This window comes from Helianthus annuus, chromosome 13 (assembly GCF_002127325.2).
Source record: "Helianthus annuus cultivar XRQ/B chromosome 13, HanXRQr2.0-SUNRISE, whole genome shotgun sequence".
Lineage (NCBI taxonomy): Eukaryota > Viridiplantae > Streptophyta > Magnoliopsida > Asterales > Asteraceae > Helianthus > Helianthus annuus.
In genome coordinates, this window is record NC_035445.2 from 102,317,311 (window position 1) to 102,332,412 (window position 15,102).

General features: G+C 34.6%; 1 protein-coding gene across 3 annotated transcripts; it reads left to right on the plus strand.

Moving 5' to 3' along the window:
- The first annotated feature begins 916 nt into the window (after positions 1-916).
- Positions 917-13,536, plus strand: LOC110898860 (calmodulin-interacting protein 111). Of its 3 annotated transcripts, none has more exons than XM_022145713.2 (11): positions 917-1,310; positions 2,947-3,096; positions 3,180-3,946; positions 4,643-4,847; positions 6,370-6,577; positions 7,745-8,109; positions 10,384-10,810; positions 11,394-11,474; positions 11,587-11,777; positions 12,793-12,959; positions 13,241-13,536. In XM_022145713.2, exons 1-10 carry the CDS (start codon positions 996-998, stop codon positions 12,934-12,936), a joined length of 2,853 nt encoding a protein of 950 aa, XP_022001405.1. In that variant the 5' UTR covers positions 917-995; the 3' UTR covers positions 12,937-12,959; positions 13,241-13,536. The 3 variants fall into 3 exon arrangements, with proteins under 3 accessions (XP_022001405.1, XP_035837705.1, XP_022001408.1); XM_035981812.1 differs by having other exon boundaries at positions 2,947-3,091; positions 3,180-3,279; XM_022145716.2 differs by having other exon boundaries at positions 921-1,310; positions 2,947-3,091.
- Positions 13,537-15,102: the final 1,566 nt, after the last annotated feature.

The following is a 15,102-nucleotide window of genomic DNA, read 5'->3' on the forward strand; positions in this document are numbered from 1 at the left end:
TATACATTATATGCGCATACCGCAAATGGGACGTAGATATAAGGTACGATATCACATAATAAAAACTTATGATGTCTCAAATTATTATAGTAACGTATCAATAATCTCCCATAGTTGTTAAACGGGTCGTAATCAACTCTTGATGTGTCAAAATCGACACGAACCTAAAAATATATTACACACATAAACCCGAACATAATATGTGTATTTGTGGGTTGACATGAACATGAGCCGTTTGACTTTATATATTATTACTTTTAAATTTAAATTATAAAATTACATTGTTTTTTATTTTTGCAAACAACTGTGTTTAGATTGACACTTCATTTCTTAGTTTTTCTACTTTCGCATAACATACCCATATAGTTCAATGGAATAAACGGGTCAATCTGAAACTAACCTATACCCGTTTAAATTAAACCCAAACACGTGATTTTGTATTAGGTTAATGTCGTGTTAGAAATTATGTTTAGCGTCTTTCTAAAGTCAACCTAAGTAAAAATCTTTGCTTCAGGAAGAGCCAAGTAAAATAGAGAAAAAACGGCCGTTAACACCATCTTTTTTAGATCACCAACAAATGTCTTGTATCTATGAGGAAAGATTTATCCTTGATTCCATCTTCTTCTAATTGAGTATTAGTACCGAAAATACTCGACGCTGTACATGTAACCGTACAATACAGTATGAAGATAAAATCGATAAAATATTGATACCGCACCTAACCGAAAGTATCGATCCTGAAAATGCCAAAAAGTGAATACCGAAAAAAATTCAGTACGAGAAATTTAGTACCGGTACAGGTTCGATTTCAGAATTTGGTACCATTTGCTCGTTAATAAAATAACAAGGGGTTAAACACGCAAACTAAAAAGCACGAGGGGTCTATTTTACACTATGCCAATTCTCCTAAAACCTCTCTTTTTGTATTCAATCAAACCTAAAACCCTAGAACCCCAAAACCCACCATTTTTGAAGCCTCTGTGCTCGAATCAACTATGCCTTCGAAGAGCAAAAAGAGCTCAAAATCAAAGAACTTCACCAATTCAGACGCAACACCACAATCTCCACTATCCAATTCATCATCATACTCAAATCTAAACCCTAATTTTAACGAAGAAGACGACGAACACTCACTATTACGCTCACTCGAACATGTTTCCACCATTTGTCCTTCGTTTATCGGTACTTCTGCTTTGATTTGCCGTGTGGTTGAAGATGCTTCTGGTGGAATTGAATCCAGAGGGTGTAAAGTGTGGGTTTCGGAATCGGTTATGATTGGTTCTTCGATTACGCCTGGTTCTGCTGTTTCGGTAAGTTGTTTATGTTGTTTCGATTACGCCCAGTGTTGTAAGTATCTTAGGCGCTAGTTAGGTACAACTAGAGATTAATGGGGATTAATAGGGATTAATTGGAATTAATCTGATTGGAATTTTATATGTAATTTATACATATTTAATTAAACTTAAAAAATTCAACATATGTTGACCAATTTTGACTGAAATTTGACCAATTCTGACTGGATTTCGACCGCCTTTGACCAATTGCCGATTAATACCTCCTATTAGGTGAAATCGAAGAGGTCGACCTCAGATGACCGATTCTTTGCGATTTTTACAACCTTTAGATCAGTTTTGTAATGTTGGTGTTATAGCATATGGGTTCAAGTTATGGTACTTAATTGTGCATTGTTATATGGAATAACTAGAATTGGATAATTAGATCGGTTGCAGATGAAACAAATGGCGCACAGTAGATAGAGATTGGATGTAGTAGGGGTTGAAAGTTGATGCGTGAATAATATATGATACGATACAAACCTAACACAAAACTCGCAGGTTTGGTGTTAGTCTAAATGGTTCAGGTTAGTTTCGAGTTGACATGTGAACATGTATAGTTAAAGGGGTCTTGTTAGTGTCTGCCTGCGAATACATGCGTCACACTGTTTGTTGGTTCATGTAATGTTTTTGTGTCTGTGTCGGTTTAATGCTTCAACCCACGAGCACGGTCCGTTTAGCAGACCTAGTTCATGGATCTGTCCGGTTCAGCCGGCTTTGACGAAAAATTTGGGCCGAATCACTAAATACGGTTTTGGAAAAAGACAAATGGAATTGGCCGGTTTTATGGTTTTGCGGCTTGATCATTCGGTTTTGGCAGTTTGGTGGCTTAAGACACTTTCAATCATTATTTTATTTCAAAAGCATATTTTTGTGTTATGTTTTGAAAATTGATAAAGATTGTTCTTCTAAGTTCTCTCTCTCTCTATATATATATATATGTGTGTGTGTGTGTGTGTGTGTGTATAAAACTTTTATCCCTAAAATGAAAAGAGAAAGAATTAAGCATACGACCAGTTCTAAGTTCCAAACTTTTACACCGTTAAAGCTGAACCCGCGAACCGTGAATCAGACATTATATATATTTCAAACATGCAGACTTTTTTCTGTTGGGTGGTTTGGTCAGTTTCGACCGTTTATGGACACTCTTAGGATGTACATGTTCAGCCTTTTTGAGTATTTGACAAGTTCGGATTATTTAATGACTTAACAAGTTGATACCGAAACTGATCAATAATTGATTATCCCTTTTGGATAAGCTACTCTCAAACTGATTATATGTCCGTTGAATAACCAGATAATCAAAATCAGATTGCTGATTTGCTTCCATCCAACACTTAAAAGCGATCGTGTAATTTGAAACCCAATAATCAGATAACCCGTTGGTAAATTCAATCCCAAACACCCACCAAACAAAGAACACAGACGTGAACCGCGTTATGGTTGTTATATAATATATTAATAAAATGGATATATAATCAACCATAATGCAGTTCACTCGGGTTCAACTTATATGAATAGGCATCAATATTAGCATGTCATGTTATAATACCCTTTTTTGTGATAAACTTAATTCTCCATATTTTTAATTTTGTCGGTAATTTATTAATAGGTATCACTTGCATCTATAAGGAAAGATGTCCCGGGTTACCCTCTTAGCTCATTGATGGATGAATGTGCCAGACACTACGGGTTCAATCGAAAAACCGTTAACGAAACAGGAAATCACTTCATTCTAGCTACCGTTTTCCCTTCTTGTAAGGTTTGAAAACAATCATTTGAAACCCGCAAATCTTAAAATTTCATGAATCCATACAAAAAATTTCTTATTTTTTTATATTTCAGGTCACGAAAAACGGCGTGCGATTATCTTCAACCCTGGCCTCTGCAATGGGGTATCCGAGTTCCGGCAGGATAGTTTTCGTTTACCCTGTAAACATTGGGGGTAACAATAGTTCAATTACGATACGGAAATGTAAAGACCTACATCTATCTTTGGTTTCTTCAAAGAGTTCGATTAGTAATAATAATAATAAAAATAATAAAACATCTCAAGCTGATTTTCCATCCGAAAACGGATATCTTTCATCTCCAAAGACACCATCTTTGACCAAGTCAAACCTTAGTTCTCCCTGCTCTAGCGCGCCAACTTCACCAAGACATAGTCAAACTCGGTTTGACCCGTATTTAGATTCTTGTAATATTAAAGAAATTTTGGAGGACGAAATGGGAAAAAAGCTTCTTCAGACATGCACCATGTCGATCTTAAATTCCCGTCATTTAATTTCCGGAAACGTTGTAGTAATCCCGATACTTTCAGAGCTTTGTCTTTTCAAGGTTGTCGGTGTAGAAAACGTATACGAGCATGGCAATGATAATAGAAACAATGGTTTGTTTGATCAATCTTCGAATATATCGGGACACGCTAATGTTTTGTTAGTGGATCATGGAACAAAAGTTCATTTGTTTTCAGAGAAAACAAATTTTGATATATGTAGTGAGGACAGCGTAGATAAGATATCTAATGAAATTCCTAAATTGGGAGGCTTGTCAAAGGAGTATTCGGTTTTAAAAGATATTATTGCATCGTCAAAAACCAACACTCTTGAACGGTACATTTTGTTTTGTTTCTGCATTTTATTTGCTGGAAATGCTGATTATGTTCTTTTTTTTTTCTGTACTGTTATTTCTGCATCAAAACACCATCATTGGTTGCACCCCCTAAAAGATGTACATTTTTTAGAGTAAAATATCATTTTCGTCCCTGAGGTTTGGCTGGTTTTGCGGCTTTCGTCCAAAGGTTTGTTTTTCCGCGTCTGGATCCAAAAGGTTTGAAATCTTGCCCTTTTATCCGGCTCGTTAACTCCATCCATTTTTCTCCGTTAAGTCAGGAGTATTTCCGTCTTTTTTTATTAACTTAAAGGGCATTTCGGTCTTTTTCAGTGGTGTTCGGTCCTTTTACATAAGGTGAAAAGACCGAATTGCCCTTTAGATTAACAAAAAAGACGGAAATACCCCTGACTTAACGGAGAAAAATGGATGGAGTTAACGAGCCCGATGAAAATGGCAAGATTTCAAACCTTTTGGATCCAGATGCGGAAAAACAAACCTTTGGATGAAAGTCGCAAAACTGGCCAAACCTCAGGGACGAAAATGACATTTTACTCTTTTTTTATTACAACTAATTAGTTGATTCTGATTATCCAATATCACATAATCGCTTTCAAAACAAATATTCAAGCACCCTGTAAAAGATATACATTTTTTTCTTAACCATTAAAACAGTTTTTGATTGCTTTTTTTTACAGGATGGGTTTGAGTGCAACAAAAGGAGTGCTACTTCACGGTCCACCTGGCACAGGGAAGACTTCATTGGCCCGATTGTGTGCCAACGATGCTGGTGTTGAACTATTCCTTATAAATGGACCGGAAATAGTGAGTCAATTTTACGGTGAAAGTGAACAAGCTCTGCATGCAGTCTTTGATTCTGCTATTAAAGCTGCACCTGCTGTGGTAATTTATTTGTTTTTCTATTTTCCATCGTACTTTTATAATCCTTTTTTACATACTTTGTTTATTGGTGACTTGATGTTACTCTTAATGGATGTTTTCTAAAAGGATAAAAGAATTAGAGGTGGCAATTTTGACCCATTTACCAATGAAGGGGCTGTTTCAGGTTCTCAGCAGTTAATGCGGTAAAAAATTGGATATCGGTCAAGGACCGATATTTGAGATATAGGTTATCGCGGTGGGATATCGGTAATTATAATACCATGCCAAATTTAGATATATAGCAATTTAACACGAACAATTCAGTATACTCTTGACTCTTACCATTAACAAATTAACCTTTTGCAATTTGCAAAACACTAACAATTTTAGAAAGTAGGAACTGATTAAGACTTAAAAACACTAATATTAAACACTAACAATTAAGAATTAAGACCTAAAAAACTAATAAGGGCAATAAGAAGATAGCCGAATGGTAGAACTAAGAAGAAAGGTATTGATATCTAGAAATTCGGTGATATATTGGTCAAATATCGTTCAATGTCGCTGATAATATCGGTACCGATATTCTGACCGATAGTTGACTCCGATATTTTTCATAGGGACCGATAACATAGTTATCAAAGGCGCGAGGCGCACTCAAGGCGCTCAGGCACCGCCTGTGGCCTAGGCGAGAAGCGCAAAAAAAGCGCGGGCCTGAGAAAAAAAAGCGGTAATAAAAAAACCATGAAAAATAATATTATGTTTTGAAAAATAACAATTTGTTCAAGTACCAAAATTATTCCAATATCATAAACATTATATTAAGTATCAAAAGCATGTCTAATACCAAAATAACCCAATATCAAATGGTTAAATACTTGAAAACAAAAAAAAGTTCAAAAAGTAAAATCTGCAGATTTGATTTATATTATAGATATTGATATTGATTTATTGGCATTTTAATCTTTCTCTACTTGTTTTACATTTATTAGATGTAGTTTGATAAATCGATATGTTGTAATTTTTAAATATGATAAGAGATTTGTATATATCTTTAAAGTATTAAAATATTTGTTATATTTAAAACCTTCTCCCTAAAATATTGGTACAAATTTGTATGCAATTTTGATAAAATATACACTTGCGATTGTTAAAACAAAAGCTGCTCGTGCCTTTTTTTTTTAATCTAGGAGAGAAAAGCGGTAGTAGGTGGACTTGAGGAATTTGATCGCCTAGGCGCACTAGGCAATGACTTTTAACAACTATGACCGATAGCCGATATATCACATTATCACCGTATTAACTGCATAGAATTTATGGCACAAGGAATGTTAAAAAAAATAAACCCGAAGTTTAAGTTTTATAAAGGGAATCATTAACCTAAATGAGAAGACTATACAATTATTAAAATCACTATCCGTTCCTATGATCATTTTGTTTAAGTTTTCACTTTTGTGTGCCCCTTTTCATCATGTGAAGATATATGAATTTGTGGCACACAATTAGTGGATGAAATTGTTAACAAAGGAAAACATTTTTTTAGGTATTCATAGATGAATTGGATGCCATTGCACCATCTCGGAAAGAAGGCGGTGAAGAACTTTCAGGAAGAATTGTTGCAACTTTACTAAATTTGATGGATGGAATTGATAGAACCGAAGGCCTAATTGTTATTGCTGCAACCAATAGGCCCGATAGTATTGACCCCGCAGTCAGACGGCACGGAAGACTTGGTAGAGAAATCGAGATAGGTAAAACAATTATTTAAAAAAAAATCCACAACCGGTTTGCTTATAAACGGGTCAATTTTTTGTTATGCTTACTTCCAACGGGTCAAGCTGGGTAATTTTTGAAAAATGGCTTAAAGGAAACGTTCAAATGAGTCGAAAGTTTTAATGCATAAAACTTTTTTAAATTGTTTAAATCAAAAAGTTTTATTATTTTTAGGGTACATTACACTTTTCGTCATTTATGTTTTTACCAAATTTCAGTGGATGTCCTTTACCTATAAAAATGTCGCGAATCATCATTTATGTTTTTAAAACCTTGCACGGTTTGTGCTTTGAGAGTAACCAGGTTAAAATTTGCAGTAAAGTTTGGGCAATTTAGTTATTTTAGCCATTTATTTAAAAAGGTATATTAAAAATAGAACAAAAAGAATAAAAAATAAGAGATATAAACACCCCTTCTCTCTCTTAACACCATAAAAAAGACTAAACTACCCTTATGTCACTAGACTTAACTGAAAATCTTAACTGGGTTAGTGTCAAAGGACAGACCGTGCAAGGTTTTTAAAATGTGAAGGATGATTCCTGACATTTTAAAAGGTAAAGGACATCCACTGAAAGTTGGTATAAACACAAAGGACGAAAAGTGTAATTTACACTTTTTTGTTTAATACTATACTATTTGTAATCCTAGTTGACATATTAATTAACCGTTAAAAATTATTTTTTTTTGACAAAAAGTGTTTCTCAAGGTCATGCATATATGTGTGTGTGTACGTGCTCAAAACGTATCCACTTAAGTGAATGTTCTTTACTATGTAATAATAAAATAAATTTTAATAGTTTGTTGAGTGAATTGCAAGTTTTGTCCTTTATGTTTAAATTTGACGAGTTTTGTTCTTTATGTTTGAAAATCAAGCACGTTTTACCCTTTGGGGCAAAACGTGCTTGATTTTTAAGGACAAAACTTGCTTGATTTTTTAAACATAAAGGACAAAACGTGCTTGATTTTTAAACATAAAGGACAAAACGTGCTTGATTTTTAAGGCCCAAAGGGTAAAACGTGCTTGATTTTCAAACATAAAGGACAAAACTCGTCAAATTTAAACATAAAGGACAAAACTTGCAAAATGGCCTAAAGATAAAGGATAAAACTTGCAATTCACTCTAGTTTGTTTGAATTATATGCAGGTGTACCATCTCCTAGTCAACGTTATGAAATATTACTTACTTTACTTAGTGAAAAACAACACTGTCTTTCTAATACCGAAATTCATCATTTGGCTACGACAACCCACGGGTTTGTGGGTGCGGACTTGGCGTCCCTCTGCAACGAAGCTGCATTTGTTTGTCTTAGACGATGCGTTGGCAAGGTTCACAATGAATCATTTTCAGATGATATGAAGGGCTTGAATTTTGGAGATAGTTTGATTTTATCTGGTTCGGAGTTGGATTCCGGTAGCGTTGAAAGTGATCGTATTGGCGGAAATTTGAGTGTGTCGTTTGAAGATTTTGAGAAAGCCAGGATTAAAGTGAGACCAAGTGCAATGAGAGAGGTATTTGAATATTTTCAAAATGTACGCATCTATGTAGCATGGGAACGGGTACGGGACTGGGGTACGGGGACGATACGAGTACGGGGAACGGTAAAACTCAAAAATTCAAGATACGGGTACGGCAAACGTACGTCAAAAAAATAAAAATATATTAAACAAAATCCAAAATAGATATAACAAAAATAACAGACATAACAAATAAAACTATATAAATTTAATACTAAATTAAAGAAAGTAATGAAGAAAAGTTGAAGTTACACAGCGATATGTTAACAAATATTCTTTTGAATTGGGCCAAAAAAATTACAGAAAGCCCAGTTTTAAAGAGTAAAATAGGGCATACGTTAATTTTTAGTTCATCTTCAACAATGACCTAATAACCGCTCTGCAGAAGTCAGAACTGCCGTTGCACTCACCGGAGAAAAACATCATGGTCACCTTACCTTCTTGGCTTATTCTATTCCATTTTCCTGGAATAACAGGAAACGTCCCCGAAACGTGTAGTCGTCGTCCCCATTTTCCCGTAATCTTTTATTCGCCGTCCCCATTTTCCCAGAAACGTTTAGGGAACGTCCCCATGGCTTTTCCGTCCCCAAAACGTCCCCGGGACGGGTACTCCATGCTTCTTGGCTTCATAGGTATATTTACAAATCGAGTAAAGTACACGGATGGTCCATGCGGTTTATTAAAATTTTGGATTTGGTCCCTAGCTTTTCAAAAGTACACGGTTAGTCCCTGTGGTTTGCACTTTGTAACGCATTTAGTCCCCAACTAAGAAATCTAAAGGTTTTAGCATGTCCAAGTTACGGACTAAATGCGTTACAAAGTGCAAGCTACAGGGACCATTTGTGTACTTTTAGAAAACTAGGAACCAAATCCAAAATTTGGGTAAACCACCGGGACCATCCCTGTACTTTACTCTTTACAAATCTATAGTAGATTGGGAAAAACTCACTTACATTTAACAGTCTGGAATAAACGATGATAACATTATGCGCTCAGAAAATTCATAGTAATAATGTTGTTTTACTTTATGTTTATTGAATCTGACTGTTATAAGTAACTTATATAATTTTATTTATTATGAAATGTGTATATGATATTTTTAGTGTTTTGAAGGGACAGATACAATATTATGAATTCTAAAAGATTTTGTGTCAGGGTTCGTTTAAAAAAACAGGTTCTGGTAATTTTTGGGTATTGGTTGAACGGTGTTTCATGTTGGGTTGAGGTAAAACACTTTTTTTTGTAGAATTTCTTTTATAAATAATTAGTGTCAAGTAAGATTTACAAAAGTTGGATTATTTTAGTAATGGTATAATTTTTTTTTTTGTAAAAATGATTAGAAATTTTTAAACGTTAAAATGCACTTTGGGTGACTTTCACCCAGTTTGATCTGTTTGACCCATTTGACATGTTTTCTTGTTAGCTATTTTTTTTGTTATTTTACCTGTTTGTTCCCTTAACCTAACCTGAAGTGACTGGTTCATAAGAACGGGCCGAAATTGCTATCTTTAATGCATATAAGCAAACATTTTTTTAACACGTTTACCATTTATGAACAATTTAACAGTAACAGATTAAATGTGTAATTTCTTGGTACGGAACGGGTTGGGTAGTGTTCTCCCAAACCCTATCTATCTATCCATATATATGTATATATGTAAGTAAGAAAAAGATTTAAAAAGTTTTCTTGGTTGATAGTGATTCTCTCGGTTCCCAAATCTCACTGTGGTTTTCATCTGATCCTAATCCTATAGGGATCCTAGGGGAAGAATCGAATACAAAACAATCTTAACCTAGGAAGTGTAGGAAACCGGGTCAAACGAACTCCCATTGACCTCATTCCAGCGGCTTTGGAATCCTCTCGTCGAATCCTATTCAAATATAGGTTTAACTTTAGATATTAGCTTTAGGGTTTAGCATTAGTATTAAGGGTTTAGCTTTAGGGTTTAGTTTTTAGGTTTTATAGTTTAGATTTTAGGGTGTGGAATCAGGGTTTAAAGTTAAGGGGTTAGGGTTTCTGGTTAGGTTTCGACGAGTAGGTTCCAACGTCGCTGGAATGAGCTCAATCGGAGTTTGTTTGACCCGGTTTCCTACACTTTCTAGGTTAAGGACATTTTGTACCGGATCTTTACCCAGGGATCCTAATCCTATATATATATTTTATAAATGTGTCAACTATGATTACGACACTATATTGTTTCAGTAATCTTTTTGATCATTTTTACTTTTCCGTTCTAAATATCTTTACGTTTTTTAATCTATAATCAGGTAATACTCGAGGTTCCAAAGGTTAGCTGGAAAGACGTCGGCGGTCAACACGAAGCCAAACAACAGTTAATGGAAGCCGTAGAATGGCCTCAAAAACACCAAGACGCTTTCAACAATATCGGTACCAGCCCACCAACAGGAGTCTTATTGTTCGGCCCACCGGGCTGCAGTAAAACCCTTTTGGCCCGTGCAGTAGCCTCCGAGGCTAAACTCAATTTTCTCGCAGTAAAGGGCCCTGAACTTTATAGCAAATGGGTCGGTGAATCAGAAAAGGCTGTTAAATCTTTGTTTGCAAAAGCACGGGCTAATGCCCCTTCGATTGTGTTTTTTGATGAGTTAGATGGGCTTGCTAATATACGTGGGAAGGAAAATGATGGCGTTTCGGTTGCTGACCGGGTTATGAGTCAACTACTTGTTGAGTTAGACGGTAATATGCTCGTTATCACATTTAACGTTTGGATAAGAAGTTTTTGATTATCTTATTCTTTACGGGTTTAACAATGGTTTGATTACACCTAAATGTAACATAATTTCATCGTTTTGGCATCGTATGTAAGAAAAAATAATTCTTTTATCATATTACATGACAGAGTAAAATGCCATTGTCGTCCCTGAGGTTTGGCCAGTTTCGCGACTTTCATCCAAAGGTTTGTTCTTCCACATCTGGATCGAAAAGGTTTGAAATCTTTCCATTTTCATCCGGCTTGTTAACTCCATCCATTTTCTCCGTTAAGAAGTCAGGAGTATTTCCGTTTTTTTTGTTAACTTAAAGGGCAATTCGGTTTTTTTCACTTTATGTAAAAAGACCGAATACCCCTGAAAAAAGTTAACAAAAAAGACGGAATACCCCTGACTTAACAGAGAAAAAATGGAGTTAATGAGCCGGATGAAAATACCAAGATTTTAAATGGCCAAACCTTAGGGACGAAATTGACATTTTACTCCTAATTTTTTGTAGTTTATTGCAAGTAACCTTCTGTTTTGTTTTTGCGACATATTGTTTGATTTAGGTTTGAAACAGAGGGTTAATGTCACCGTCATTGCTGCTACAAATCGACCCGATAAGATCGATACCGCGCTTTTAAGACCAGGTATTATTAACTTAACTTTATCTAACGTATCTACTTTCGAGATCGCTTCTTTCCCTTTTCTGGGATTTTTTTAGCTAAAAATTTATATTAATAAAAATTTGACACTTGACAGGACGTTTTGATAGGCTTGTGTATGTGGGCCCGCCTAATGAAAAAGACCGTATTGAGATTTTCCGTATCCGTTTGAATAAAATGAGTTGCAGTTCGGATGTATGCGTTGAGGAGTTGGCCCGTCTTACTGAAGGCTGTACCGGAGCTGACATTTCTCTAATCTGCCGTGAAGCTGCCATGGCAGCTATCGAGGTGTGTAAATATTAAATAAATAAAATAATGACCGGGTTGGGTAACAAGGCGAAACAGGTAGTTTTTATACGGTTCGGGTTGGATTGACACCAAAACACTTTCTTGCTTAAGTTTACACATTCTTGTCATTACTAATATAACATAACCTCTATTTTTTTATTGTTTTTCTTTGCCAAATTTACAACAACGCCATGCCATCCAACCCATGGTTTATTTTTCTTTTTGCGTATTCAACCCTTCAACTTTTAGCATTGCCACATACACCCCCTCAGGTTTTTAATAACTTTGTAAAATGTCATTTTGACCCCCTTGAGTTTACGTGCTTATTTTTATGTATGCGGGTCAAATATACTACGTTTTCACTAGGCGGTATAAATTCGAGTTACTTTACTTTTCGACTCCGCTGCAACGCGTGGTACCATTTTTTAATGTAAAAAACACTATTTTCTTACGTGCTTATTTTTAAGTACGTTTTGTTATAAATCCAAGTTGGTTCACGTTTCGATGTAAATTTTCTTGGTGATGAGTCAGGTCAAATATAATACGTTTTCGTGCTTATTTTCATGTGCGTTTTCAGTTGGTCTACGTTTTGACGTAAATTTGGTTTGAAAACAAGTCAGGTCAAATATGTGACCTTGGTTTAAAAAAGGGAGCTTAAAGCGTGAGGCGATGAAGCGCTAGGGTTGTCGCTTTTTTTGCTCTAAGCGACAAATCACGTGAAGCGTGCTTTAAGCCCGAAGCGCCATTGGTTTGAAGCGACGTTTCAGCCCAATCAGGTCAGATTTAGGAACCAAAACGCTTCGGAGCGCCTCGCGCTTTTTTAAACCAAGTATGTGACGGCATTAAATAAACACTTTGGGTGTGTTTAACCCACGTTTTTATTTAAGCTTCTATTCAAACCCGTTTGACCTATTAGAGGTAAAACAACACCCGATCCGACCGGTTCATAAGTAAATAGATCGAAGTTGCCATCTCTATTTATTTTTTTGCTTAACATAGTTGTTTATTATTTCAGGAGAACATTGATGCATCAGAAGTAAGAATGGAACATTTGCGATCCGCAATTGAACAAGTGCAACCATCAGATGTGGATTCTTATGAAGAATTGACTCAAAAGTTTCAGAGACTTGTCGTACAAGCTACCCCAAAAGATGATTAGTCTCTAAACCGTCCACAAAAAAGGTAAAGAATTTATAAAAAAAGATTAATTGTTGAGACATATGTATAATTATAAATACTACATAAAGACTAATTATTCAAATCCATAAATCATTCCAAATCGTCTTTTTTGAATTTGTAATTTTAGGGTAGTAATAATGTAATATAATCTTGTTTTCTTATCTTAATAGTGATAATATGTAAGTTTTAGAAAGATAAGTTTACTACTGAGATATATGTAGAATTATATACTTACCCCTGTAGGCCTGTAATCATGTAATAACATCTGTTTTCTGTGAATACAGGGGTGTATTAAATCCATTTCGTCGATTATTTCTCGCTGAATAGATTCTATCTTTGATCAAGAGACAAAAGTACTTTTGACTATGCGACACCCAAAGGTGCGGATCTACATGACTTATTTTGCGTAATTTGAGCGTTTTATTGTTTTAAATCGATGTTTATAAGTATGTTTTTTGCCGAGAAGAACGTTGATATATTTTGTTAGATTAAATCTACGTGGTACATGCAAAACGCCTTGTGGGTAAAATTGTACAATAACACTAATTAAACTTTATATTTTGTTACTCATTTTTTACAACTAGTATATTATTTCCAGATTTTTTTGTTTGTTGGTTAAAGTTTGCAGGAACTTTTAAAAATAGAGTTAAATGCCATTTTAGTCCCTGTGGTTTGGGCCATTTTGTCAGTTTAGTCCAAATGTTTCATTTTTCGCCCGTGGGTCCAAAAAGGTTTCATCGTTGCCATTTTAGTACACTGGGTTAACTTCATCCATTATTTCTGCTAACGAGAAGGTGCCCTTCTAGTTAACATAATTAATTACATATAAAATGACTGAATTGCCCTTCTGGTTAACAGAAAAATGGATGAAGTTAATCCAGTGGACTAAAATGGCAACGGTGAAACCTTTTTGGACTCATAGGCGAAAAATGAAACATTTGGACTAAACTGACAAATTGGCCTAAACCACAAGGACTAAAATGGCATTTAACTCTTATAAATATATCATGACTAGCAAATTTTTAACGGGTTTATGGATTTGCTATGAAGTTGGTTTGGGAAATGCCCCTAATTTGTTTAAAACAATTAAAAGTACCTTTTCACTACTATAAGGGCATACAAGTAAATTTACAAAACACATAATTTATGTAACATGATTAAGCTTTAAGAATAAAATATGTATGTACAGAGTAGTATGAGGGATCTGTGGGGGCATCCACTAATTGATGTTGGATTAAATAGTGAAAGTAATGTCTCCTAGTTTAAGGGCCATATGAACCAAGTTTAGGGCAATCATATACTTGTTTAATAAAGTAACTCTAGATCTAACAAAACCCATGTGGGAGATTCTACAAACTTTATGTGTCTTTATAGTGTTAAAAGTCAATTCTAGATATACTCATCCATCCCATCTATTATTTTCTATTATTCATTGCAACCCCACATCTATATAGTACTTGTAGGGTACCTTACTATTCCTACAACTTTTATTTTTTGTTTGTAGTTTTATATACCTAACACTTGTTATTGGACAAGATATCTTTTCAAAGTTTCTTTTTTGATGTTAAACACATTATCATATGATTTTGGTTGTGTGTAAAGATATCTTGTCGTCATTGTTCTCTGAACGGACCGAATGGTTTACCGTTTAGAGTATTCTTGACTTGTTTTTGTTTCATCCCTCTGTTTGCACTAGCGAACCATATCGGTGGTAACACTGGATTTCCAAAATTAATACATTTTTTCTTATTTTTTTTCCTTACAAAATCTTATTTGCTCTTTAGGCTTCATAATCTGTTTATTTCGGTCTTCATAATATGTAAATATTGCAAAATAACATTAAAAGATGAAATAGTTTTGTATCTTCATATTGTTTATTACTATCTAGTTTTTTATTCGCCCCGTTGGATAAACAATCTGGTTATAAGCATATTCCATATCTTATAGGGAGATTGAAATTAAATTTGTATTTTTAAATATGTTCATATGCATCAAAATATCATTACTGAAAATAGTACTTATTTTAAAAGATTAGAATCCAAGTTTTTATGTTTCAACAATTTTGATATTGTAAATCAACTAAAATCAAGCTTTTTTTGGTATTATAAATCAACTAAAATCAAGCTTTATGTTTTCCTCAAATTAG

What these genes read in the sequence shown, in the direction of transcription:
- LOC110898860 (XM_022145713.2), top strand. Translation starts at nt 996, where the DNA reads ATGCCTTCGAAGAGCAAAAAGAGCTCAAAATCAAAGAACTTCACCAAT. An exon ending in GACCAAGTGCAATGAGAGAG is followed by an intron (nt 8,110 to 10,383) that starts GTATTTGAATAT and finishes ATCTATAATCAG; the next exon opens with GTAATACTCGAGGTTCCAAA. An exon ending in ACTACTTGTTGAGTTAGACG is followed by an intron (nt 10,811 to 11,393) that starts GTAATATGCTCG and finishes TGTTTGATTTAG; the next exon opens with GTTTGAAACAGAGGGTTAAT.